This window comes from Artemia franciscana, chromosome 21 (genome assembly GCF_032884065.1).
Source record: "Artemia franciscana chromosome 21, ASM3288406v1, whole genome shotgun sequence".
Classification (NCBI taxonomy): Eukaryota; Metazoa; Arthropoda; class Branchiopoda; order Anostraca; family Artemiidae; genus Artemia; species Artemia franciscana.
In genome coordinates, this window is record NC_088883.1 from 2,954,171 (window position 1) to 2,981,872 (window position 27,702).

At 36.2% G+C, this 27,702-nt stretch overlaps 1 protein-coding gene across 1 annotated transcript in view; it reads left to right on the forward strand.

The window, feature by feature from the left end:
- LOC136040604 (small ribosomal subunit protein uS3-like) overlaps positions 1–26,929 on the forward strand; it is a 44,248-nt gene extending 17,319 nt beyond the window's left edge. Inside the window, exons 2-5 of the mRNA XM_065724861.1 lie at positions 315–478; positions 5,981–6,136; positions 13,237–13,424; positions 26,647–26,929. Coding sequence (XP_065580933.1) covers positions 315–478; positions 5,981–6,136; positions 13,237–13,424; positions 26,647–26,840 — 702 coding nt within the window. The 3' untranslated portion in view covers positions 26,841–26,929. The remainder of the gene's footprint in view (positions 1–314; positions 479–5,980; positions 6,137–13,236; positions 13,425–26,646) is intronic.
- Positions 26,930–27,702: the final 773 nt, after the last annotated feature.

The window sequence follows — 27,702 nt, forward strand, 5'->3', positions numbered from 1 at the left end:
AAAAATTAGGTGTTCATAACTTACGAGTGGGTGATCGGATCTTAATGAATTTTGATATTTAGAAGGACATCGTGACTCAGAGCTCTTATTTTAAATCCTGACCGGCATTAAGCCTTTGATTTTCTTTTTAAATCAATCTATTGATTCTTAGAATTTTGTTAGAGCTCATACCATATGAGCTCTTGGCTCTTAGCTCTTCTTGCCTCGTCACAAGTGCCATATAAGCTCTTAGCTCTTGTTCATTATACAATATGTCAAAATTTGAATGGTTTTATTTTATTGAATTTGTATTTTATTGGTTTGCTTTTTTACAGTTTGTGCAAAGTGGAGTTTTCAAAGCTGAACTAAACACATTTCTTATGAAAGAATTAGCAGAAGATGGGTACTCTGGTGTGGAAGTCCGTCAAGCCCCAGCTAGAATTGAAATCATTATTTTGGCTACACGCACCCAAAGTGTTCTAGGAGAAAAGGGAAGACGGTAACAATTCAAAAAGTTTCTATCATTACTTTCTCTAATTCTTTGATATTAGATTGAATAATTATTTAAGTTGCAAATTATGTTTGACTATTAATTTTTTTATTTAACAGATCAAAATCTAAAAAAAAAAGTTAGTTGTCCTGGTTGTTTTTGTTAGGAGAGTGAAAAGAATATCCAAGTCCCCAACTATCATCAACAAATACGTCATTACTTATATACAAACACCTCTGAAAAAAAGAACAAGATGTAGTATAATGAAAAAAAAAAGAACAAATGACAAGCAACAACATCAAAAAAATACAGAGGTGAATGAAACAAATCCCTGTTTTAACCTCATTCATTTTGACAAAATTCAACTTCGTAATTATGTTTCACAGCGTGTCTGACAACTAAGATTATTAGGTTTGCTACTTTGAATTTAGTAACAATTTGTAAGTGTTAGTGGTGTGCAATATGTGAGGAAGAGCAGTGGTACTAAGAACCATCTGGTTAAACCATTTTGTATGAAACAAAAGAAGAGTAAACTGTTAAATTTTGATGTTTAAGCTAATAAAAATAAATGATGTCAAAGATGTTAACCTTACAAGTGTGGTAATAGTGGTACCCATGGGGAGGCCAAAATAGATAAGGTGCTCAACTAAATGAACAGCTATTCCCAAAATGTACAAATGGAACTGTATTGTTCATTTTCCAATTAAAAGGTGATCTTCGATTTTAAAGGATTTGAATTGTAATCCAATTTTCTGGTATTTTGTTTGAGGAATGTCAAAAATTACAATTTGAATTGTAATCCAATTTTCTGGTATTTTGTTTGAGGAATGTCAAAAATATGAGGAATGCTGGAGGGTCTGGCTATTCAAAATCACCATAGCATACCAAAGGCAGATTCATTTATAATAAAATCAATTAGGATGTTCAAAGATCTTGTGCATTGATAAGACAGATATTATAAAGACCAGGCAATGTGACTGCTCCTTTTTGGGCCCTTTTTTTTTAACTGGAAAAAATTTACTATAGAGAATGAGTGGCGTCAGTGTTGATGAGAGAGAATGATGTAAAAATATGTGCAGAGGTCACACAGTAAAATTGAGTTCAGTGCAATCGTGCTACTGTGCATCAGTAGGGTTCAATCTTGTTGGTAAAGGATGCAGCACTAGACCCTTTAGGTCCGAACCGGCGGTGCTGATCTCTGTCTCAAGGCCCTTCAGCCAGGAAGTGCAATGGGGTGGGGGATGGGAGAACTGTATCATGTTGAACCGTATGTGAAAAATTCTGAAAGAAAAAAAATGCTCATATGGTTTTAGATAACTTCGAAGACCACACTGCCTTTCCATGACGAAAGTAACAGTTCAAAATAGGGATGAAACCTTTTTATTGACAGTGAACGTATATAAAATTTCTTAACTGGATATTTCGAACACATATACAGTGTTCATCATCAGCAGTAAAACATCATCATCAGAGTTTTACTGCTGATGATGAACACTGTATATGTGTTCGAAATATCCAGTTAAGAAATTTTATATATGTTCACTGCCAATAAAAAGGTTTCATCCCTATTTTGAACTGTTTTACTTTCTTATGTTTTTTTTATAATTTTGAAAATCTTTTAACTTGATATATATAATCTCCTGCTCAATAAGGATTAGCTTTGGCAGGATGACAAGAGAACATCAATGCTCATCAGTTTCACCCTGGCACATACCCATTAATCTTGTTTGTTTGTTTTTTTTTCTTTTACTAAATTTACTACTTAAAATAAATATTTTCTTGCTCTAGACTTGATTTATTTTATAAATTTATGTCTTGATGGAGTTGCCAAAATGATGTTGGTCAAAGTGCTGATCACGCTTTCTTTTGTTAAAGACTCACTGAAGGGATTGTGGGTATCTGTGTTGTTGGAAACTTAAAAATGGTGAAAGTATTTTTCTAACACAGCTTGAAGTTTTATTTATTTATACCTTAGGATAATATTTTCTACAAGGCTCTTAACAGTTCTTTATCTTGCACTCTGGGTATTGCAATCTGCCAAATGTATGTGTTTGCATAATCTGAGATCAATGGGTGGTAAAATCAAACTTTCAACTCGAAATTAAGTTTGTTTGGTTGAGTTTTTGACATTCTTTTTGTTCACCCCAGACTTCTTATGGTTTGAAATTATGGGCATTGTGTTGCTTTTACATTATTGTATGATATTGGTGGATGTGATTAGTTAAAAATGATATTGCCCATGGAGAGAAAATATTTGCTCAAAAGTTCAATAATTTTGTTCTTTTTTAATTTGCCAAAAGCTTGGATATATATATACACCAGTGCTGCATTGAATAGCTTCCCTCTATGATAAAACCCCAATATATCTCCTTGTGCCAGACTATTGGTAACTACCCTTAGTGTGATGTATTGGTGTATGGGTGTGTTGAAAAAAAAAATAACCCAAGTGTAAAGAATTTGTGTTCGTTTACTCAAAATTCCTATTACTCTCTGTGTAGTTCCTGACAGTTTTACTTCCAGAGAGTATTGAGTAATAGCTGGGGTTTCCTCAGTATGATAACCTTCAACCCACGCCTTTTCTGGTGTATATCAATGACACTGGGGATAACCTTATTAACCCTCAGGATCCTCATAATCCTCCTCCATGAGGATAGGAGCCTCCCTATCTTCATAATCAGATTTTCTGGAGATCGAAAAGTAGTATTATGGATATGAAATTGACTCAATGGTCAATTTCAGTGCATCTAAGACTAAGGAGTTACTGATCATCCAACTAAAAGTCTTACATTGGCATCCCGACTTTATCTTCACTGATAAAGCTATCAAGGAAATTGACATATTTATCTTTTTTGGGGATTCTATTCTCCTCGGACACATCTTTGGGTGCTCATCATGTTCAGGTTCGATCCTCCTGCATGATAAATCTGGGTTATTCGTTGTTCTAAGTACCTGTTACCACCCACATCGAATATCCCTCTTAATCTATTATGTGTGTGTTGTCCTATTTAGCAGAAGCTCCTAAAACCTTATAGACGCCAGTAGAAAAAATTTAAAATAGTGCTTAAGGGAAAATTTTAGCCTTGACTGAGTAACTTTACAACCTCTCAGTGAGAAATTTAATATAGTGTCAATGACAATTTTATGCTAGTACGTTCACTACTCTCCCTTTGACAACACATCAACACTTGTATTGCCATTTGCCAAGCCAATACAGCGAATATGCAGAAACACAGTGTAGTTGAATTACCTACAAGAGGGGACACCCAAAACTGAGTACTTGAAGAATAGTTTTGTATGACCTCGCCTCCATTTGGGATGGTCTCCCAAGGGTTGTTATCCCTATCCTTGTGTCCTTTATTGCCCATTTGTTGTTTCCTTTAAAAGGAAGCTCAATGGGTACAGCTCTAGTTAGAAAACCCAGCTAAAATGTTGGCAGGCGGTACATCAGGCATAAAGTTTTTAACAGCCTGACGCCATGAGGTTATAATATATATAAAAACTATGAGTTTATAATATATAAAAAAGACAATATATAATATATAAAGGGAACATAAACTGAGGTTTATGTTCCCTGTAAAATACATAATCTTACAGCAAGTCCACAACTGTGACTTGCACCAAAAGGATAATATGTTTATATCATCTGACTCATTAGTTTTAGACTTATCAATTCACTAATCCCAAATTATGATATTACTTTGTCTTCTCCTTGGAAAATGATTTAAACTTGTTTAAATCATAAATCAAAATACAAAAATTTTCCTAGTTTTGTATGTTTCTGAAAAATTTTCATTTTATTTAATTTTTTTTTAATCCGAAAAAATGAAATGCAAATTTCAGAAGTGTAATTTAATAGATGGACAAAGCTGAATCTAAACTATTGATTGATTACAAAATTGTATCTGGCAAAACACGCACTCTACCAAATTTCTCCCATTTTGTTGATTTGAAAGGACTAGTTTTTATCATGATAAAAAGCAGCTGTTTGAAAGAGCAATTATAAATTTCTTAAATTTTTTCTTGATTTTTGAAGTGGGTGACTGTTCTTTTTATCTTGACTATAGCCTGAACTCTGCCTTTTTTGTCTGAATTCTTTAATCTGAGTATTCTAAAAAGTGAGACATTTTGCAAATTAAATGCTTTATTGTGGCCATCATAAGTGTATCAAGCTATGAATTAAAATGGAATAGTTGTGGGCATCAAGTCATGATTAATTGTAGAAAAAGCCAAGACAGATAGTCCAATGTTGTGAGAAGAAAAACCTGGCATTAATCCCCCCCCCCCAATCATTGCCGTCGTTACCATTTCCCACACTTATGGCACACCTCTCATGCATGTCACTCCACAATACCGAACTAGAGTCAAGCTGTTAAGGTTCTTTCAGGTTATTCATGCTCGGTTCTTCCATTATAATGGAAAATTTCTTAGTTCAACCTGCCAAAGACCAAATATATTGGATAATTTTCAAATATATTTGCCCAACCCAGCATGATGAACAGTGAATCCTCAGAAAGAACCTCAACAGGGTGAGATGAAAACCTGACTGATGTTCCATTATGATGGAAAATTTTCAATTTTCCATCATAACATTTCAGTGTTATTTAATTGGAAGTTACATCATTCCCCTTTATGCCAAGTCTGTTTTTCAGCAGATGAAACAATCCAGCATGTATTATTTGATTGTCAGGCTCAGAGTGAGGAGACTATTGCTCTGAAGCGTTTCTGCTCCTTGGGTAAGATTCCAAATACTTACACAGCTAACCGTGATTCTAACTTGTCCTGGGATATTCATCGTAAGATATTTAAGGCATCAATTGATATTTTAAAGAAGAAAAACATTGTTTAGTGACGGTTAAAGCTTGAAGAAGTAAGTTTTGAAATTTGATTTTATGTATAGTTTTTGATTGTGTAGAAGAGAGCAGGAGTGAGTAGGAAGAGCCGTATTGGTACCAGCCGGCCTAGTGGCCTTAAACTGCTGGGTACAGGTAGCTCAGGTACCCTTACTTCCCACAATCTATAACAATGTATTATTGTATATAATTGCATGTATTCATTGTTTGCTGACTGGAGGAGAATAGTGCTTCCAGTGGCTAGTTTTTCTAAAGAAGAAGTCAAAGAGGTGAAAGGACTTGTTTAGTCCATATACCTCCCTACAATTTTTAGAACTGGAATTGCTTATTTTTTTGTGTCAAAAAAGCCATTCATTCACAAGCAATGAATTATAACTTAAGTGGAAATAAATAGCGAATAACAAATACAGTCAAAAATAAAGTGTCAAAATTAATAAAAACAAGCTTTAATAGTAACCTAAATAAATTATTAATTAGAGAGAAAAGCCAAAATGTATGGATTAATTTTTTTGATTCAATAAATAAGTTAATATGAATTACATTTTTAAACCTATAAACACAATTCTGAAACATGTGAAATCATGTTTATGGATTAAAATGTGGTATTTATGTTCGTTTCTTCAATTTATATCACCCTGCATCATATTGTAATATTTTTTAGGATCCGAGAACTAACTTCAGTTGTTCAAAAACGTTTTGGCTTTCAAGAAGGTGCAATTGAGCTTTATGCTGAGAAAGTGGCTGCACGTGGTCTTTGTGCCATTGCTCAGGCAGAATCACTTAGATATAAATTGATTGGCGGTCTTGCTGTACGGAGGTAAGACATGTGTGACACCCTTTTAGCTCTACAGTTTTTAACATTTTATATTATTGCTCTCTGTATTCTTGGTATATCTGTGAATCAATGTTTGTAGAATAAAAAAAAAATCTGATTACAAGTAAAACTTGACCTACGTTGCCCGGGCAACGTGAAGTGTTGCGGCAACCTTTGTCCGGCTTCACCGACTAACAGGTTGCGAGAGCAACACTTTGTTTTTGTTTTTTCGCTATCGATCAGTAATCACAAGATCAAAGGCTGTTTCTCAGTGTTGAAAAAAAACAACAAAATAGTATCACAGTTCGTGGTAACGAACTGTAGTAAGGAGCGACCCGGCTCAATAGTAACCAAAACTCTAGGAATTTTGGTACTAATAGCTATATCAAAAGAATCGCATTTTAATGCTGATTTTAAATATATAAGTTTCATCAAGTTTAGTCTTACCCATCAAAAGTTACGAGCCTGAGAAAATTTGCGTTATTTTAGAAAATAGGGGGAAACACCCCCTAAAAGTCATAGAATCTTAACGAAAATCACACCATCAGATTCAGCGTATCAGAGAACTGTACTGTAGAAGTTTCAAGCTCCTATCTATAAAAATGTGGAATTTTATATTTTTTGCCAGAAGGCAGATCACGGATGCGTGTTTATTTGTTTGTTTGTTTGTTGTTGTTTTTTCCAGGTGTGATCGTATCGACCCAGTTGTCCTAGAATGTTGCGAGAGGGCTCATTCTAACGGAAATGAAAAGTTCTAGTGCCCTTTTTAAGTGACCAAAAAAATTGGTGGGCACCTAGGCCCCCTCCCACGCTAATTATTTTCCCAAAGTCAACGGCTAAAAATTCTGAGATAGCCATTTTATTCAGCGTAGTCGAAAAACCTTATAACTATGTCTTTGGGGACGACTTACTCCCCCGCGGTCCCAGTGGGAGGAGTTACAAGTTTGTCCAGTGCTTACATATAGTAATGGTTATTGGGAAGTGTACAGGCGTTTTCAGGAGGATTTTGTGGTCAGAGGCAGGGGTTGAGAAGAGTGGGATATGCTGGGGGAACTTTCCATCGAGGAATTTGTCATGGGGGAAGAAAATTTCCATGAAGGGAGCGCAGGATTTACTAGCATTACTTAAAAAAAAAATGAAAAAATAAATATGAAAAGTTTTTTTTTTTAGCTGGAAGTAAGCAGAAGCATTAAAACTTAAAACGAACATAAATTATTACCCATATGAGGGGCTCACCTCCTCCTAATACCTCGCTCTTTACGCTAAAGTATTTTTAGTAATTTCAACTATTTATTCTGCGGCTTTTGTGATTCAGGGGTCATTCTTAATGAATTGGGACAAAATTTAAGTTTTAGTGTAAAGAGCGAGGTACTGACGAGGGGGCGAACCCCCTCATATCTATGTATCTTTTATATATATAAAAATAAGTTGTTTGTTTGTGTGTCTGTCGACTGACGTTATTATAAGGATTGAGCTGTATGTCGTCATGAAGTTGTTTGTCGACTGACGCCATGTTTGTCAACTGATGAAATTACAGACCGGGACACAAATGACGACCGGGACACAGGGAATATAAATGACGACCGGGACACTCAAAGAGAAATTACAGACTGGGACCCCGGAAAACAAGACACGACCGGGACACAGGGAATATAAATGACAACCGCGACACAGGGACACAACTACAACGGGGACGCCGGGGGCACAGGGGGGATATATAAATGACGACCGGGACACAGGGAATGTTCGAAGAGAAACTACAGACCGGGACACAAATGGCGACCGGGACACAGGGAATATAAATGACGACCTGGACACTCAAAGACAAATTACAGACTGGGACACCGGGACACAAATGACGACCGGGACACAGGGAATACAAATGACGACCGGGACACAGGGAATATAAATGACGACCGGGACACTCAAAGACAAATTACAGACTGGGACACCGGGACACAAATGACGACCGGAACACAGGGAATATAAATGACGACCGGGACACAGGGGCACAACTACAACGGGGACACCGGGGGGCACAGGGGGATATCTAAATGACGACGGGGACACAGGGAATGTTCGATTAGCAATCACCATCAACAAAGCTCAAGGGCAATCATTAGAATAATGAGGTAAAGATCTGAATACGGATTGTTTTTTCCCATGGACAATTATATGTTGCATGTTCAAGAGTCAGTAAACCTGACAATCTATTTATACGCACAGACAATGGGACAGCGAAGAATGTTGTATATTCGCAAGTTTTACGTAGTTAAAAACATATATATATATATATATATATATATATATATATATATATATATATATATATATATATATATATACTAGCTGTTGGTGTGGCGCTTCGCGCCACCCCAACACCTAGTTATGGGGGCGCTTCGCGACCCCCCCCAAGCCCCCCCGCGCGCGTAAGTCGTTACGCGCCATTGTAGTTGTGTCCCTATGTCCCACCTGTGAAAATAGATATATATATATATATATATATATATATATATATATATATATATATATATATATATATATATATATATATATATATACATATATGTTTTTAACTACGTAAAACTTGCGAATATACAACATTCTTTGCTGTCCCATTGTCTGTGCATATAAATAGATTGTCAGGTTTACCGACTCTTGAACATGCAACATATAATGGTCCATGGGAAAACAATCCGTATTCAAATCTATACCTCATGATTCTAATGATTGCCCTTGAGCTTTGTTGATTGTGATTGCTAATCGACCATTCCCTGTGTCGCCGTCGTCATTTATATATCCCCCTGTGCCCCCCGGCGTCCCCGTTGTAGTTGTGTCCCTGTGTCCCGATCGTCATTTATATCCCCTGTGTCCCGGTTGTCATTTGTGTCCCGGTGTCCCAGTCTTTGATTTTTCTTTGAGTTTCCCGGGCGTCATTTATATTCCTTGTGTCCCGGTCGTCATTTGTGTCCCGGTGTCCCGGTCTGTATATACATTCGTTTTTGAATTGGTCTTTTTTTTAGTTTTTAGTTTTTTACCTTTTTTTTAGTTTTTTTAGTTATACCTCATGATTCTAATGATTGCCCTTGAGCTTCGTTGATGGTGATTGCTAATCGAACATTCCCTGTGTCCCCGTCGTCATTTATATATCCCCCTGTGACCCCCGGCGTCCCCGTTGTAGTTGTGTCCCTGTGTCCCGGTCGTCATTTATATTCCCGGTGTCCCGGTCTGTATATACATTTGTTTTTGAAATGGTATATGATAAAATAAATTTTTGTATTTTTCCCCTTTTTTTCTTTTTAGTTTTTTTTGGTTTTTACTTTTTTTTAGTTTTTTTAGTTTTTTTCTTTTTTCTTTTTTTTTTTTTTAGTTTTGTTTTTCTCCTTTATTTTTCATTTTTTTTCCTTTTTTATTTTTTTTCCTTTTTTAGTTTTTTTTAGTTTTTTAGCTTTTTTAGTTTTTTTATTGGTTTTTAGTTGTTTTTTTTCTTTTTAGTTTTTTTTTAGTTTTTCCCTTTTTTTAGTTTTTTTAGTTTTTTTTTTTACTTATGTCCTGGTCGTCATTTATACTCCCTGTGTCCCGGTCGTCATTTGTGTCCCGGTGCTTTGTTGATGGTGATTGCTAATCGAACATTCCTTGTGTCCCGGTCGCTTTCTCTTTGAGTGTCCCGGTCGTCATTTATATTCCCTATGTGCCGGTGTCCCGGTCGTCATTTGTGTCCTGATGTCCCGGTCTGTAATTTCGTCAGTCGAAAACATGACGTCAGTCGACACACAAACATGACGTCACTCGACAGACACACACACACAGACAACTTATTTTTATATATATAGATGTATATATATATATATATATATATATATATATATATATATATATATATATATATATATATATATATATATGGATATATATATATATATATATCCATCTCTATTCACTGGTGGGACACAGGTACACAACTAATATGGTGCGTACCGACTTACGCACGCTGGGGGGCCCCCACCAACTAGGTGTTGGGGTGGGGCGAAGCGCCACCCCAACAGCTAGTATGTAATAAAAATATGAGAATACAAAAGTTCTTTACGTAAGCTAATTTATAAGTTACGTATATCTTTTACTTATAAAAAGATTCGTAAAAAATTAAAAGTTCTAGTTGCCTTTTTAATTAGCGAAAATCGGAGGGCAACTAGGCTTCCTCCCCCGCTCTTTTTTTCTCAAAATCATTCGATCAAAATTATGAGAAAGCCATTTAGCAAAAAAAATAAATATACAAATTTTGTTTTAATTATTCCTCTGCGGAGAGCCAAAATCAAAACATGCATTGATTCAAAAACGTTCAGATATTAAATAAAAAAACAAGTTTTTTTAAATGAAAGTAAGGAGCGACATTAAAACTTAAAACGAACAGAAATTACTCCGTATATGAAAGGGGCTTTTCCTTCTCAACGCCCCGCTCTTTACGCTAAAGTTTTTTACTGTTTTAAAATGTAGAGTTAAGAGAAAGAGTCAGACTTTAGCGTAAAGAGCGGGGCGTTGAGAAGGAAAAGCCCCTTTCATATACGGAGTAATTTCTGTTCGTTTTAAGTTTTAATGTCGCTCCTTACTTTCATTTAAAAAAACTTGTTTTTTTTTATTTAATCGAAAGAAGAGACTAAATTGGCTTTGCAGCCAGTTGAACTTTATCCTTTTCAATCGTAGACATCGTGACGGATGAAAACTTGGAACAATATCTTATATAATCTAGTTGGTATTATTAAGCTATCCATAACTTTTCAGGATTAAAATACCATAGGTGACACTAATTATTACGAAACTACCGCATTGTTTGACGTTATCGTTTGTACCCGTTTCGTAAACACTGAATTCTGTCAGATTTAAAGAGATCGAATACAATGGCACCAATTTGCACAAATTTCTAGCCCAAAGTGAACAGATTCTTACTTACAAGTCCCTCTCCCTTGATAGACATCAAGTTCACCGGAAACAAATAAATGGGTACACCAACTAGCAAAAGCTGCAATCCCCTCATCGCTGAAGATGATTGTAGCCCAACAGCCGGTTATTATTTACAAGTCCCCTACATGTCTTACCACTGGAACCAAATTGGTTTCACCATCAAATACACTGGAAACAAATAATAGGTACACCAACTAGAAAAGTGCCTCATTGCCGAAGATGACTATGAGCTAACAGCCGTTTCTCGCCCAAAGTGAACCGATTCTTACTTATAAGTCCCTCTCCCGTGATAGGCATCAAGTTCACCGGAAAAAAATAAATGGGTACACCAACTAGCATAGTTGCAAACCCCTCATCGCTGAAGTTGACTGTAGCCTAACAACAGATAATTACTTAGAAGTCCTCTACATTTCTTACCACTGGAACCAAATTGGTTTTACTATCAAGTACACTGGAAACAAATAATAGATACACCAACTAGTAAACGTTGCTAGCCCCTCATTGCCGAAGGTGATTATTACCTAACAGCCGACTGTTGCTTACAAGACCTCTATATGTCTCACAATTTGTATCGGCTTAGATTTCGTTTCAGTGTGTGCCTTACTACTGAAGTTGTCAACCCCTTGAAACTTTCAAACTAGTATACCTCATGAAGGAATTTTTGTACCAAAAAATGGATGTCATATACTTTGATCAGCTCATCAAGAGCTATTGATTGCCGTCGAAAAAAAATTCCATCTGTCTTACTTCAAAAGTAGAATTTTTTTTTTGCCGTAGGCCAACTTTCTAACGTCACCACTTAGAAAGGAGCTAAGGATAAGCTCCAATTTCTTTAGCAATGAGAGAACTTTCAAAGTTTATTAGGCACATCTGATACCATTTCTCTATCGCAATCCCAAGTCCGAAAAACCGAATGATAAACTCAGCTGAAATCACGAACAGAAATGGATAGAAACAATAGATGGCAGCACTATCGTACCCGTGGGAAAATGCTAAATTTTTGCTTCTGTAAATTTTTCTATTTATCACTCAAAGAAGATATATTTGCTCTGGGGTCGGGTAACTGCCGCATATATTTAACACTTATAGATTTTAGTCCATCTTCAATTTGAAAGTGGTGTGGTGCTTGCCTGCTATAACAGAGCTTTCCACTCGAAAGCAGAAACATGGTTTGAGGGAACGAAAGCTTGACTGCACAACTTCAGATACTCTCCTCTGACATAGGCTATACAACTCCACTTCACTTCGCACACCATAGGCTCTGGCTCGTGGACAAGCGAAAACCATTCTTTTTGGCCCCAGGCAAGAGTTCTGCGGAGCTTTCCAGAATGTTATGTCATATTCATTAATCTTGCCTTAGGTCCACACTTTCCGTAAAAACCGCAAAGGTTAGACCCTTACGAGTTTCCAGGAATAAGCTGAAATCGGCAGCATAGAAAAAAAAAACGGGACAAAACCAAAGTGTTGCTCTTGCAACACAATAAGTGATCAGAAGTATATTATATTATTATGTTCTCTATATCAGTCTTTAGTTTTATATCCAGTTTATCTTTCGTATTTTTTTTTCTTTTTATATTTCATTTGATAGCCATATTTTTCAGATCTCTTAATAAAGTAGAAAAATAAGTGGACATTTATTTAACCTGTGACAAAATTGTTGTCACCTTGCCCGGTATAGCAATATTGCTGATCATACAAATTTGTTGATCCATTAAGCCATCTAGGACTAAGGCATTGGTTAACACTCCTTTTCAATCGTACCCTATTCAAGCCTTCTATTGGAGTCACCTTCCAAGAAATTTTGTGCAAATGTACTTGTTCAAACTCAATTTCAAATATTGATATTTGAGCATGGATTACGTTTAGTGATTATATGTGCAATTGAGTTGTAGACTTGAGTGTATTTTATTTTTTTTTTTTAACAGTGAAAGTTTTCAAAACTCTAATTGTTATGCACGAGATTCGTGTCATTACGAGCTATATAACGTACTAAGTTAGAACATCCTAAAATGGGCTACAGAACCCTTGCCTTTTCAACTTCCAATTGAAGAAATTAGTAGCTATTAATTGTCTTACTAGAATATAAAATTGTTTGTGAATATTACTTCTGCAATCTTGTTTGATTTTTCTGCACATTATCACAGGGCCTGTTATGGCGTTCTTCGATTTATTATGGAATCAGGAGCCAAAGGCTGTGAAGTTGTTGTGTCTGGTAAACTGAGAGGACAGAGAGCCAAATCCATGAAATTCGTTGATGGTCTTATGATTCATTCTGGAGAGCCCGTCAATCAGTATGTTGATATAGCTGTTCGACACGTCCTTCTCAGACAAGGTATTCTACCATGCATGAATTTATTTTAGGTAACAAAATAACATCTAAACATGAGTACTAATGTGCTGTTCTTGGTATAAAATGAAAAGTTAAAGTGAAACTTATAGTGCTCTATTTATCATGCTGGAAAGTCTAGTTTACTAGAGCTGCCTGTGATTACACGAGGCCTCTTAGCAAACTAAACTAAAGGTTCCAAGGGTACCTTTCTTATAAATTTGCTTTCAAAACAGAAAAGGATATTTTTTATAAATATTTCTACTTATATCCAAAAAGATTATTTGCTACAGGGAATTACTCTTGGTTTTGGGACAATTTTGGGTAAAAATACATCAGAAAAAAACCCATTTAGAATAGACACTGTACCCTTTTGAGAATTGTATCCAGTTTAGGCATATTTTCTTTTGTGCCTTTTTTATGGAAGAAGCTGAAATTCCAGGCTTAATAATGTACTATTCCGTGCTTTGCTCTCTCTCCTTGAAAAAATTATCACAAAAGGTTTGAAAGATTTTCTGGCACCTCTCCTAAAAGTAATGATGCAAAAGAACTGAAGTGAATGCTCGCAAAATACTTGTGACTCTCGAAAATTGTAAGTTTTCAAAAATTTTCTAACTATTGCAAGAAAAAGGAAAATTTTTAATGCGATTGTTGGTAGATCAGACCGTCCCTAACTGTACAACATTACCCACCCAAGGGGGAATTGTGTTCAAAAATAATCCGTGAAAACTTTTCTTGTAACTGACAAGGTAGGAGGTTATTTGTAAGGCGGGTTTTTATATGATTTAAATAAAGTAGCATATTGCAAACCTCATTTTCTTATCCTAGATTGGAAAAAGAAACATTTTTTTCGCAATGTCTTTGGCTGATTTGTTTTCCTGATTGTCAGTAAAAGGTCAAAGTGAATACGCTTCTTTATTTAGTTAATGGTAGAATTTTGGGGTAATTAGACTGTAATTTTCAAGATAAGGATTGTAAAAGGTGGGAAATATTGTTTTTGGCTTGTGATGATCAAGTTTAAAAACTCGCTTTTGCATGGATTGTAGCCTTATATCAAAAAAATACAATAATTTTATTTGAATCTTTGTATTGAATGGAACTGATTAAGTATTGAAGAAACGAAAGGGAAAAATAATTTACCAACGTAAGGAAACTTAAAGCTCCTATGGCAAATATTGCACTTTCTTGTTTCGTTTTTATCTTAAGTTTACGCGGAATTTTTGCTTCAAATAAGAAAAATATTAACTTTCTAGTAAAAGGTCAGTCCCAATTTTAACAAATAGGTATATTTGAATCAGTATTTTTAGCTCTTAAAGGAAGTTAATCGCTTTCTCAAATGTTTCAAAAATATATTATTGTCGCCAAGATAAGTTGCTATTTGAAGACTAAAAAGGAAAGTATGGGGTGGTCAGGACATGTTCACAAGTATTTAAAGGCAAGCTTTATATGTCATGACCATCCCAACCTTTAATTTTGGTCCTTAGATATTTCAGTTTTGCACGGTAAAATCAAATTTCCTGCAACAGTAAGATACAAAGTGAAGACAATATGTCTTAAGGAGCCAAGGTCCAACAATGAAGGGTCGCTATAGTCTGACAAATTATATGTTCTGTTGAATTATTGCCTTGTTCCTATCATTTGAATTTGACGTGCCTTTTGAATGGATGCCTTGTTTTGAGCTTATAAGGATTTCGTATTCAAAGTTAGCAACTTGGGTTAGTAGAAAAATAATACATCAAGATTTAGGAAATATACAAATTATCAAATAATGAAACGTACAAATTATCAAATAATGATACATTATAGTTGCCACCAGGGCTGCCTTAAGCATGCTCTGCAAACATAATTCAAGTGGCATTCGTAACATAAAGTTTTTCTTTCATAAAACGTAAATTGGCTCAACATTCATTTACACGGCTAGTACCAAGTAAATGTTTTTCACAAACAAAATATACTGTGAATACGAGCGAATGAAGTTTTTCTGATGATTTTATTACATAGGTAGCAGCCCAGACCAACCCATAAACTAAGCTTTCTGAGCATTTGAAAACGTAGGAAACCCTCTTGTTACTAGTTTTTCAAATTAAGCAAACAAGGTGACACTACAGTCAATGCCAAGATTTTGATTGTAGATGCCTGGAAATGTTCTTATGCATAAGTGTTATTTGTTGTTGGGTCTTCAGGGGAGACATAGATACAAAAACGATAATCTTTGCCAAATCTCTTAGCCTTTGTCAGCACAACCAAAAAAATTTAATATTTAAGCCTCTTATTTTCCAGCTCTTAAATTTTATCCCATTTTTCACTATATTTCAGCAAACATTCGTAATTTTCGAAAGATTAAATCTAGGTATTCAATTTTTACGGCTATATCTTAATATTTGGACCCCTGCTAGCATATATTTGGCATCAAAAGGATACCAAATCATGATAGATTTATGTTTGAGAGTTGTTGGCGGAAATAGCAAAATGGTAATCCAAAGTAGCTATAGAAGATGTATAGCCAAAAATTTTAATTTAACAAAGGATTTGAGGGGTATGATACTTAAAAACGTTTATTTCATGCTTGGATCTCAACTTACGTGTTTAATCACCATTTTCAGCAATGGTGACAGGTTATACATTATAAGCCCCGACGCATATTACCACACTCATATGAGATGCTGTCATGTGGCTCAGATACTCCAGTTTGATGGGATTAAAATAATTGTCCATAGCCCCAAAAACATAAATACAGACTAGAAGTTTCAAAGCAGATAATGAAACTTGTCGATTCTTCAAACTGAAAAATTTGGCTACACTTCAGTGTTTCACCTGTGCCTTTATGATAGACAACGCTGATCATTATTATTTTGATAAGCTGAGTGACGTAGAACTTGGCACATCACTTAATACTGAATAATTGTCGTTTAGTATTTGAGGCTGGCTTATGATACAATTCTGGGGAGTTTCAAAGCAGATAATGAAACTTGTCGATTCTTCAAACTGAAAAATTTGGCTACACTTCAGTGTTTCACCTGTGCCTTTATGATAGACAACGCTGATCATTATTATTTTGATAAGCTGAGTGACGTAGAACTTGGCACATCACTTAATACTGAATAATTGTCGTTTAATATTTGAGGCTGGCTTATGATACAATTCTGGGGAGTTTCTATGGTGTAAAAAGGTTCCATTTTGAGACAAATTTTACATCTCCAAAAGATGTATGTTTTCAGGAGGTTGTACTTCAGATTAAGCATCGGCACTGTTTCTGTTTTTGAGAAAAACAGAAACAGAAAAAAAACAGTTAGAAAAAAACAGAAACAGGTCAAACAAAAACAGGTGACCTGTTTCTGTAATCTTTTCTGTTTTTCGAAAAAACAGAAAACAGCTGTTTTTTTCAATAAAACAGCTGTTTTAACAGCTGTTTTTCCTGTTTTTTCCTTACTTCTTCTATTTCTAATAGGAAAGAAAACATATTCTTGTTAAATCCTTTTAGTTACATACAAAAGATGAGCAACTTCGTGTAATTCAATACACTAGCGTATTTTTTTTGGGGGGGGGGGCGAAATTTGGCAAAATTTGTTATAAAATGCGTCCAATCGGGTGCAATTTCACCAAAAATTCTTATGCCTAACGGCCGAATTGCATTTATTCTCAAATTCTTTGTCACTCATCTATATATATAAAAATAAGTTGTCTGTCCGTTACGCCAGATTATATCTTATCTATATATAAAAATGAAACTGAACTGAAAAGCAAACTGAAACTAAAAATGTAGAAACTGGGAATTGCATAAATATTTCTATATATTTTACAATAGATTAAAGTAATTCGAAAACCTTATAACAGATATTTATAATTTTGAGGTTTATTATAAATTGTTGAGTGTTAGCATGCTTGGCACGTAAAATTTTTTCTAACAGTCAATGTTAGAATGAACACTGACAAATTGAAAAACATTGAAAAAGATAGAATGTTACCAAAAAGCAAAACCAGGCTTGCGGTTCAAAGAGAAAGGGCCAGATTAAGAATGTGCAATTTATGTCAACGAAGGCGTGTCGAGGAACTACCAGAGCAACGCGAAACCAGACTTGCTTCTGAAAGAGAAAGTAAAAAAAGAAGGCGTGCCGAGGAATCATAAGAACAGCAAGAAAACAGGCTTGCGGCTGATAGAGAAAGTAAGAAAAGAAAGCGTGTCGAGGAATCACAAGAGCAACCTGAAAATTATCGCCTGGCATTCAGGTACAGCCCAGTCGATGATTATAGTAGATGTGTTCAAATCGGGACTATGTCTAAAATTTGTCCCTATTGCAAGGCCTTGAAATTCAATGGTGAAACAATGGGAATGTGTTGCGCCTCAGGAAAAGTTAAACTTCCTCTATTGGCTGCACCACCAGAGCCATTGAAAACTTTGCTTACTGGAACTACGTCAGAATCTAAGTGTTTTTTTATCACAGATCAGAAAATATAACTCATGTTTCCAAATGACGTCGTTTGGTGCCCAAATAGAAAATCCAGATCAATTTATGTCTACTTTCAAAGTAAAAGGGCAAATTTATCATAAAGCAGGGTCCCTTCTACCATTCTCAGACGAGAATCATAATTTTTTACAATTGTACTTCATCAGTGATAGAAATTCTGAATTGAATGCACGTTGCGAAATTTCTCCCAACGTTGAAAGGACAATCGTTTCCCAATTGCAACATCTTTTCCACGAAAACAATATTTTAGTGCGTCTGTTCAAAACAGCCATCGATTTGATGCCTACTGATACGCGTAAAATTGTTATTTCCGCTGACAAAACGCCTCCTGGCCAACATGTGCGTAGATACAATGCTCCAACTATCGACGAAGTGGCAATCGTTATGGTCAGTGATCAGTTTTTACTTCGAGATATTATTCTTCATAAGCCAAACGCTCAGTTGGTAAGAATTGCTGAAACTCATCGATGCTACGATGCCCTACAATATCCTATCATTTTTTGGGATGGAGCCGACGGCTATCACTTTAATATTAAATTGATGAATCCAGCCACTAACAAAGAAATGAATAAGAAATGCAGTGCAATGCATTATTATTCCTATAGACTAATCATTCGGCAGGATGAAGAGAATTATATTTTGAAATGCTGTCAATTGTTTCACCAATATGTCGTTGATATGTATGCAAAAATTGAATCAGAACGTTTGCTATATATCCGCCTGAATCAGACCAAGCTCCGCTCAGAACAATACATTCATTTGCGAGATGCAGTTGTAAATGAAGGTAATACCACAAACGTTGGAAGATTAACGATTTTACCTTCGTCATATGCTGGCAGTCCCCGTCATATGCATGAATATGCTCAAGATGCTATTGCGTATGTTCGTCTCTATGGTCGTCCAGATTTATTTATTACATTTACATGTAATCAATCTTGAGACGAGATACAGCAGCTTTTACTTCAAGGACAATCGGCGGTTCATAGACATGACATTACGGCCCGTGTCTTCCGGCAAAAGTTGAAATCACTGATAAACTACATAGTAAAACTTGAAGTGTTTGGGTCAGTGCGATGCTGGATGTACTCAGTGGAATGGCAAAAACAAGGTTTGCCACACGCACATATACTAATCTGGCTACATAATAAAATTACGTCTAACGAAATTGATGATGTGATTTCCGCTAAAATACCTGATGAAAATGTCGATAAGGGGTTATGTGATATTGTTGTAAAAAATATGATACATGGACCTTGCGGTGCATTGAACGAAAATTCACCATGCATGGCCAAAGGAAGGTGCACAAAGCAATATCCTCGACTTTTAGTATCCAACACAATTACTGGCAATGATGGTTACCCACAATATAGAAGAAGATCTACTGAAGATGGCGGTAAAATAGCAATAATAAAGAAGCGTAACGGTACCACCATCGAAGTAGATAACCAGTGGGTTGTTCCATATTCCCCATTATTATCAAAAACATTTAATGCACACATAAACGTTGAATACTGTAACTCCGTAAAGGCAATCAAATACATATGTAAATACGTCAACAAAGGTAGTGACATGGCAGTTTTTGACTTGCAGTCCGAAATCAAAGATATCGACGAAATCGTACAATATCAGGCTGGAAGATACATAAGCAGTAATGCAGCTGTTTGGCGAATTCTTTCATTTCCGATACATGAACGTAGTCCAGCTTTTGTTGACTTAGCGGTACATTTACAGAATGGTCAACGTGTTTATTTCTCGGACACCAACGTGCAACAAAGAGCCCTGAATCCACCGGATACAAAGTTAACTGCTTTCTTTTCGTTATGCAAAAATGATTCTTTTGCAAAAAAAACTGCTGTATACTGAAGTGCCTTCGTATTACACGTGGAATACTAAAAATAAAGTATTTGAACGTCGAAAACAGGGTAAGTCAGTCGACGGTCAACCTACCATCTTCAAAGATACCACGATAGGAAGACTCTACACCGTTCACCCCAATCAACATGAATGCTTCTTTCTACGCCTGCTTTTGGTGAATGCACCCGGTCCGACGTCCTTTGAGTATTTGAGAACTGTAAACGGTACTATACATGACACTTACTGTAGTGCATGCCAAGCTCTGAATTTATTGGAGAATGACCAACACTGGGATAACTGCATCAATGACGCGTGCGAAACGTCAACTCTAAGTCAAATTCGTGCATTGTTTGGCATCATACTAACAACTTGCTCTCCATCAGCTCCTATAGAGTTATGGGAAAAATATAAATAAAAAATGTCCGAAGATATACTCCATCGAAAACGGTTAGAGACGTCAGATATGACTTTTGATTTTACATCAGAAATTTATAACTACACTTTAGTTATTATAGAAGATTTGTGCGTATGTATGGCAAACAAACCTCGTCAGGATTTGGGAATGCCTTCACCTAATCGTACCGCTGCTGTTTCGACATGTGTAGAATTGGATCGTGAACAAAGTTGCAGTACGAGTGATCTATTGTCGTATCTACAAAATAACATTTCCAAGTTAACGTCAGAACAAAAAGACATTTATGATACGATAATGCATTGTGTCGATAACAACGTTGGAGAAATTTTCTTTTTGGATGCACCAGGAGGTACTGGTAAAACGTTTGTGATAAAACTGATTCTGGCATCAATTCGATCAAAAAATTATATAGCGTTGGCAATTGCGTCGTCTGGAATAGCCGCAACGTTGCTGCCTGGTGGAAGAACTGCTCATTCCGCTTTGAAATTGCCTCTGAATTTGCATTCTACAGAAACTCCCACGTGCAATATTTCCAAATCATCTGGGATGGGTAAAGTATTGCAGCAATGCAAACTTATTATTTGGGACGAGTCCACAATGGCACACAAAAAATCGCTCGAGGCTCTGGATCAATGTTTGAAAGATTTGCGAGGGAATTCGAAACCCTTTGGCAGCACATTAATATTGCTTGCGGGAGATTTCAGGCAAACATTACCTATAATACCTAGATCAACCCCTGCAGACGAAATGAATGCTTGCCTGAAAAATTCTAATTTATGGGCACACGTAAAAACATTAAAATTAACTACAAATATGCGTGTCCGATTGCAAAACGATGACTCTGGTCAAACATTTTCAGATCAATTACTGGCAATTGGAAACGGAAAGTTCCCAGTAGACTCAATTTCAGGACGTATACAACTACCTGCTGAATTCTGTAATTTAGTGACGTCCAAAAATGAATTGATTGAAAAAGTATTTCCGAATATTCTAAACAATTATATAAATAATAAATGGCTAAGTGAAAGAGTGATTCTTGCACTCAAAAATATAGACGTCCACGAAATCAACAATATTGTTTTGACCAAGATTCGAGACCAGGCAGTCCTTTACAAGTCAGTCGACACAGTTTTGGAACCAAATGAGGCGGTTAATTATCCATCTGAATTTTTAAATTCCGTGGATCTTTCAGGGTTTCCACCACACGTGCTACAACTAAAAATAGACGTACCAGTAATACTGTTAAGAAATATCAACCCACCAAAGCTTTGCAATGGCACGCGACTTGCCGTAAAAAAAATAATGGAAAACGTAATAGAGGCCACAATCTTGACAGGGCCTTTTGAGGGTGAGGCTCTTCTTATTCCTTGCATTCCCGTGATTACAACGGATCTGCCTTTTCAATTTAAAAGATTGCAATTCCCAATTCGATTAGCATTTGCAATCACCATCAACAAAGCTCAAGGTCAATCATTAGAAAAATGTGGTATTGATCTTAATACTGATTGTTTTTCCCATGGACAATTGTACGTTGCATGTTCGAGGGTCGATAAACCTGACAATCTATTTATATGCAGCGACAATTGGACAGCGAAGAATGTTGTATATTCGCAAGTTTTACGCAGTTAATTTGTATTGTATCTATCTATCTATCTATCTATATAAAAACGAGTTGTGTGTATGCATGTTTGTTTGTTTGTAAAAAGAGCGTTTGCATATGACGTCGGTATTAGTACATAAGGCTTTGTATATGCACAGACAATGGGAAAGCCAAGAATGTTGTATATTCGCAAGTTTTACGTAGTTCAAAACACATATATAAATCTATCTATATTCATAGGTGGTACACAGGGACACGACTACAATGGCGCGTAACAACTTACGGGCGCGGGGGGGCTTAGGGGGGGGGGCGCGAAGCGCCCCCATCAACTAGGTGTTGGGGTGGCGCGAAGCGCAACCCCAACAGCTAGTTTATTATAAAAGATTGTCGAAAAAAAATCGATTCTGACTCCATAAGTCGAACGGATCCGTTACCTTGCAGAAAAGCATCACCTTAATTAGGTTAAAAACAAGAGGCAGAAGGACAACGGAATGGAGAGGGGAGAGGGAAAAATAGCAAGACCTCTTACATTAATGACATATAGTCTTATTTTCAAGTTTCCCTTAACTTCTCCAAACATAGAATTCAGAAAGCTTTTCTGTAAGAGCCAACAGTAAGGCAAAGAAACAACAATTTTCGTCCCCTAAACCCTGCCTAAACCGGGGACGAAAATTTTTACATTTCTTTCGTTTTTTCGAACTTGCTTGACATTACTAAGATTTTTCTACATTCAATAAGAATAGCAGACTTATACAACCACGGTTGTCAAAAAATCTCTAGTCCCCACTCTTTATAGGCTACTGGTACTTACGACCTTTAGGTGGGACGACCTTTTGGTGGGCTAAGTAAACATATGAGGGACTGTCTTGCTGCCACTCTTTCTTCTAAAGTCATTCGTCCATATGGCGAAGCGCCACCCCAACAGCTAGTTTATTATAAAAGATTGTCGAAAAAAAATCGATTCTGACTCCATAAGTCGAACGGATCCGTTACCTTGCAGAAAAGCATCACCTTAATTAGGTTAAAAACAAGAAGCAGAAGGACAACGGAATGGAGAGGGGAGAGGGAAAAATAGCAAGACCTCTTACATTAATGACATATAGTCTTATTTTCAAGTTTCCCTTAACTTCTCCAAACATAGAATTCAGAAAGCTTTTCTGTAAGAGCCAACAGTAAGGCAAAGAAACAAAAATTTTCGTCCCCTAAATCCTGCCTAAACCGGGGACGAAAACTTTTACATTTCTTTCGTTTTTTCGAACTTGCTTGACATTACTAAGATTTTTCTACATTCAATAAGAATAGCAGACTTATACAACCACGGTTGTCAAAAAATCTCTAGTCCCCACTCTTTATAGGCTACTGGTACTTACGACCTTTAGGTGGGACGACCTTTTGGTGGGCTAAGTAAACATATGAGGGACTGTCTTGCTGCCACTCTTTCTTCTAAAGTCATTCGTCCATATGTACAAGGATCAAGATAAGCTGCACGCTGGTAGAGCTCCAACTTGAATCTAGGATTTTGCACAAAATACTTTTTTAACTGCATAAGCAGCTGATCCTTCAGGCGATTCTCAAGCAGCCTCGTCGATCTCGCTTCACAGTAGGTCACCAATCCCTTGATCAGCATGTATGCTTTGCTTGAAGTGGTGTAAGTGGACCCACTAGCCAGTTTGGTGGCCTCTTCAAAAGGGCTCAAGCAACTTGTTGCACATTCTAAAAGTGACCAGTCTTGCTCAGTAAGTTCAAGTTCTCTAATTTTCGCATTACGAACATTTACATCGTAAAATTTCTGTAGAGCAGATTTTCTCTGTAACGAGGAACTAATCATCACGTAAGTGCTATTCCAACGCACTTTCATATCATGAGGGATGTGACCACTAAGTCCTATTTCTTTGCAAAGCCCTTCAAAGAGGTCGTGTTGAATATTTGACTTTTTTACCAGCTTGAGTGTCCGACGCAACTTTTTGAGTGCACCATTGAGTGAGACTGAGTCTTCAATTTCAGTAAAATCATTTGCACCACTGGCCCATTCATCCCATTCAGTTTCTGTGTCGGAGTCGTACTCTTCCAAGTCATATACATCTGAAGCAGTGTCAACAATGTCTGAATCTATGATATCAGGAAGGTCATCTTCTGTCAGACCAATCTCTGAGGAACATTGCTCTCTACGAGTGCCTTGTTCGGGGTCACCTTCATCATCTGAATCACATTCCGGTGTTTGCTTTACGTCAAATTCATTTCTCCCCAAAATTTGAGGCCATTTGTGACACTGAGGTGGAGGCAGTGGCCAAAGCAAGATGAACGTTCAATTCCACCAATTTGACAAGCTTTTACGACGTTCGAGCCAGAATCAGTTACAACAAAGAACAATTTGTCTTCAAGTTCAAATTTCTTCAGGGCTACTATGATTGCTGCAAGTATATTTGCTGCTGTATGCCGAACCTTGAGACGCATAAAGTGCAAGATGCAACTGTGAACTACCCATTTTCCACTGACTAGCTTGGGGTAATGTACTGTCACTGCCAAGTATCCTCCCCCTGTATATGACCAGCAGTCAAATGTTAGAGATACCTTTCGTGCCTGATTCATATCCAATTTCAGTTTCAACAGATTCTTTTTCTTTGCTTGAAACACATGCCTTTTTATGGTACGACCCGATGGAGGCAAAATACCGCCTGTCAAGGAGTGTATCAGTCAACGCATGGCTTGCTTGTCAAAAATGGAAAGTGGTAACTTGTCTGCAAGTACTGTTCTTACACACTATTTTGTCAATTTAAGTTGACTTGAGCGGTTGCGCAACATCAGAGAACGAATATCTCTAGTTCCTTTTCTAGAGAAAGAAAAATTGCTCTTCTGGTTCTTTGGCTGTTCTTCAGCTATCCCACATCCTGGCAATGAACCCTGTAATGTACGACAAACAACAGCTTCTGGGCCATTGGCAACATTATCCATGACCTGCCGTGCTGGTGCAGTAGAGGCAGATGACTGTACTTTCACCTTAATCTTATGAACATTTTGATTGACAAAAGTAGTTGAAGAACCTCCACTAGCCTTGATAGTCTTTTTGCAAACCTTGCAGGTGATGCTGCATTTGTCTTTCACACCATAATTAGCCCAAACTGGCTTTTTCTTTATGATTTTAGGTAAAACTTCTACCTCTTCATCAGAGGAAATATCCATGACAGTTTTGCAGTAGTACCTGAAAGTCATTTGAATCAGTTTTTTTTTAAATTACAGACAGGCATTTTTCCTACAAGAATCCTGATACACCCAGTCAGGGTGACTAATTTTTGCATACAATGTAGTTATCGACAATGTTGTGATGATTCTTTTGAAAAAAAAATCAATCTGATATTTGAATTCTGCATGTCCAATTGTGTGGTACTAGGGATAAAATAAGTCTGAGTTACAGCATAGTACAAAAAAGAAAAAAAAGGAAGAAGTTAAATGGGCTTGTGCTGTATCTGGAATGAGCTGACTGATAACAATAGGCCTAGAACCCTCATGCCTACAAAAGTTCAAATAGACTAGCATGGCTGGTCTAATTTAACTGTTGATAATTTTTACTTTTAGGATGCTTGCTCCAGCACACAAAATTAGACGAAGGAAGGACTAATTTTTGCATACAATGTAGTTATCGACAATGTTGTGATGATTCTTTTGAAAAAAAAAATCAATGTGATAATTTAATTCTGCTTGTCCAATTGTGTGGTACTAGGGATAAAATAAGTCTGAGTTACAGCATAGTACAAAAAAGAAAAAAAAGGAAGAAGTTAAATGGGCTTGTGCTGTATCTGGAATGAGCTGACTGATAACAATAGGCCTAGAACCCTCATGCATACAAAAGTTCAAATAGACTAGCATGGCTGGTCTAATTTAACTATTCATAATTTTTACCTTTAGGATGCTTGCTCCAGCACACAAAATTAGACGAAGGTTAGCAAGGAAATCGAGCTTCTAGTTTAGATGTCGCTATGATTTCACCTGAATATCAAAGAAATTACTCTTCTTGTTGACAAAGGACGATTTCGGTATCATGCCCGCTAGATAGCGCGGCATTCGAAAAAAAACAGAAAACAGATAAAAAAAACAGAAACGGAAAAAAACAGATGAAAAAAAAAACAGAACAGAAACAGAAACAGGTCAAACAAAAACAGGTAGCCTGTTTCTGTTTTCTGTTCTGTTTTTTGTAAACACAGAAACAGGCAAGAAAAAACAGAAACAGTGCCGATGCTTACTTCAGATCCTTGAAGGACCCATGAAGAATCTATGGTTGGGCCTAATTCCCGTAGCTATTTGAAATGATCCGGCATGACGCTAATGGTACGCGTGTACAGCAGTTTAAGAACTGCAATTCTAGAACCTTCATTCCATGCTGATTAAAAAAAAAAGTCAACTTTAGATTCGGTTTTGTTTTCAACTTAACAGCACAGCAATAATCATAGGAGCTGCTATAAAACGTATTTCTATAAGGACTGTAATTTTGGCTGAAAAATGAGTTTCAGATGGCAGATTGGGAGAATATAAACTAAAATATTTCTGTTATTGTAAAGTAATAAGTTGAAAGTTATGCAAACATAATTTGTGTTAAAAGGAACTTTTAATGTTCTTTATATGGTAGTCTTGTACTCTGTGATGACCTGATTTTTAGTTCTAAATAATGTTTCAAAGTAGGTGACCATTGCCAAGACAGAGGAAAGCATATAACAACAAATGTGCATGTTTCTATCATTAAATGTTGAATAGTTGATAGTTTTTTTCTTCTTCTTTTTTACGGTGTATTCGCAAAAATGTACTGAGGTTTCTAGTGTTACAATACTTGCGAAAATACTGGATACCTCCTGTCTAGTTTATGCAATAGGTTGAAAATTGTTAGTAAATGTCTCATTCCAGGTGTTTTGGGCATTAAAGTGAAAATCATGTTGCCATGGGATCCAAATAACAAAATAGGTCCCAAGAAGCCCCTCCCTGACTACATTCAAGTCCTTGAGCCAAAGGAAGATAGTACCTATAATGAGGATTTGAATGCTGCTGCATTATTGTCAGAAGTGACTGCTGTTCCACCTCCTGTACCTGTTCAAGCATAACTTTTTTTTTATGCGTTTTGCCAACTCTGGCATCATTCTCGCTATTTTGGACCAGTATTATCAACAAAATTAAAAGCTTTTAACCTAAATTGTCATTAGTTTTTTAGTTTTTTTATTTATCTCTGTTAGTTCTCTATATTTTTTTAATGATGCCTTGCTCCCAGAGAGAATGAAAACGAGGCTTTTTATAGAGATAGTCATTTTGACAATGCATTTAGCCATTTGTAACATGAAATACTCTGAATAAGCAGGCTTAAACTTATGTAAGCAGATGATTGAATATCTAAAAGGAACTGTTCGATTGAATAGGCAGCATTTCTCTACAGGTGCTACTTGGATCAACATGGGTAAGTTAATTTAATTAGCTTATTAATTTAATAAGTTAATTAAAATTTTATCAGGTAATAACAGTCTAGGGGTAAATTATAAAATAGGTAGTTATTTACTAATTGTGCTTAAATGAAATAAATCAGATGACGAAAAAATAGTTTTTGGTTCCTTATTCAATGCTCGTTCCCAATATGACATTGTAATTGCATCAAACCCTCTCCCACCACCTCAATGGGGCCAGATGAGCTTGCAGTGTTATCATGCATACTTTTCATCAAAAGTCGGTTGGTATTTCAAAATAAAGCCAATTTTAAAAAAAGAAAGAAATCAGCAGATTTGTTTTTCTAGAATGAAATAATGTCAAATTATAATAATAATAAAAGAAAAATAGTACGTGTATCCAAATTTATGAAAGACAACACGGACTGAACATTGCTAATAGGGAATAGGACTGAAAACTGTAGAGAGTGCTTGCTCTTTTGAAGGTGTTTCCACTTTAATGAAAGAACGTTGCAAATTCTCTTATGGTATT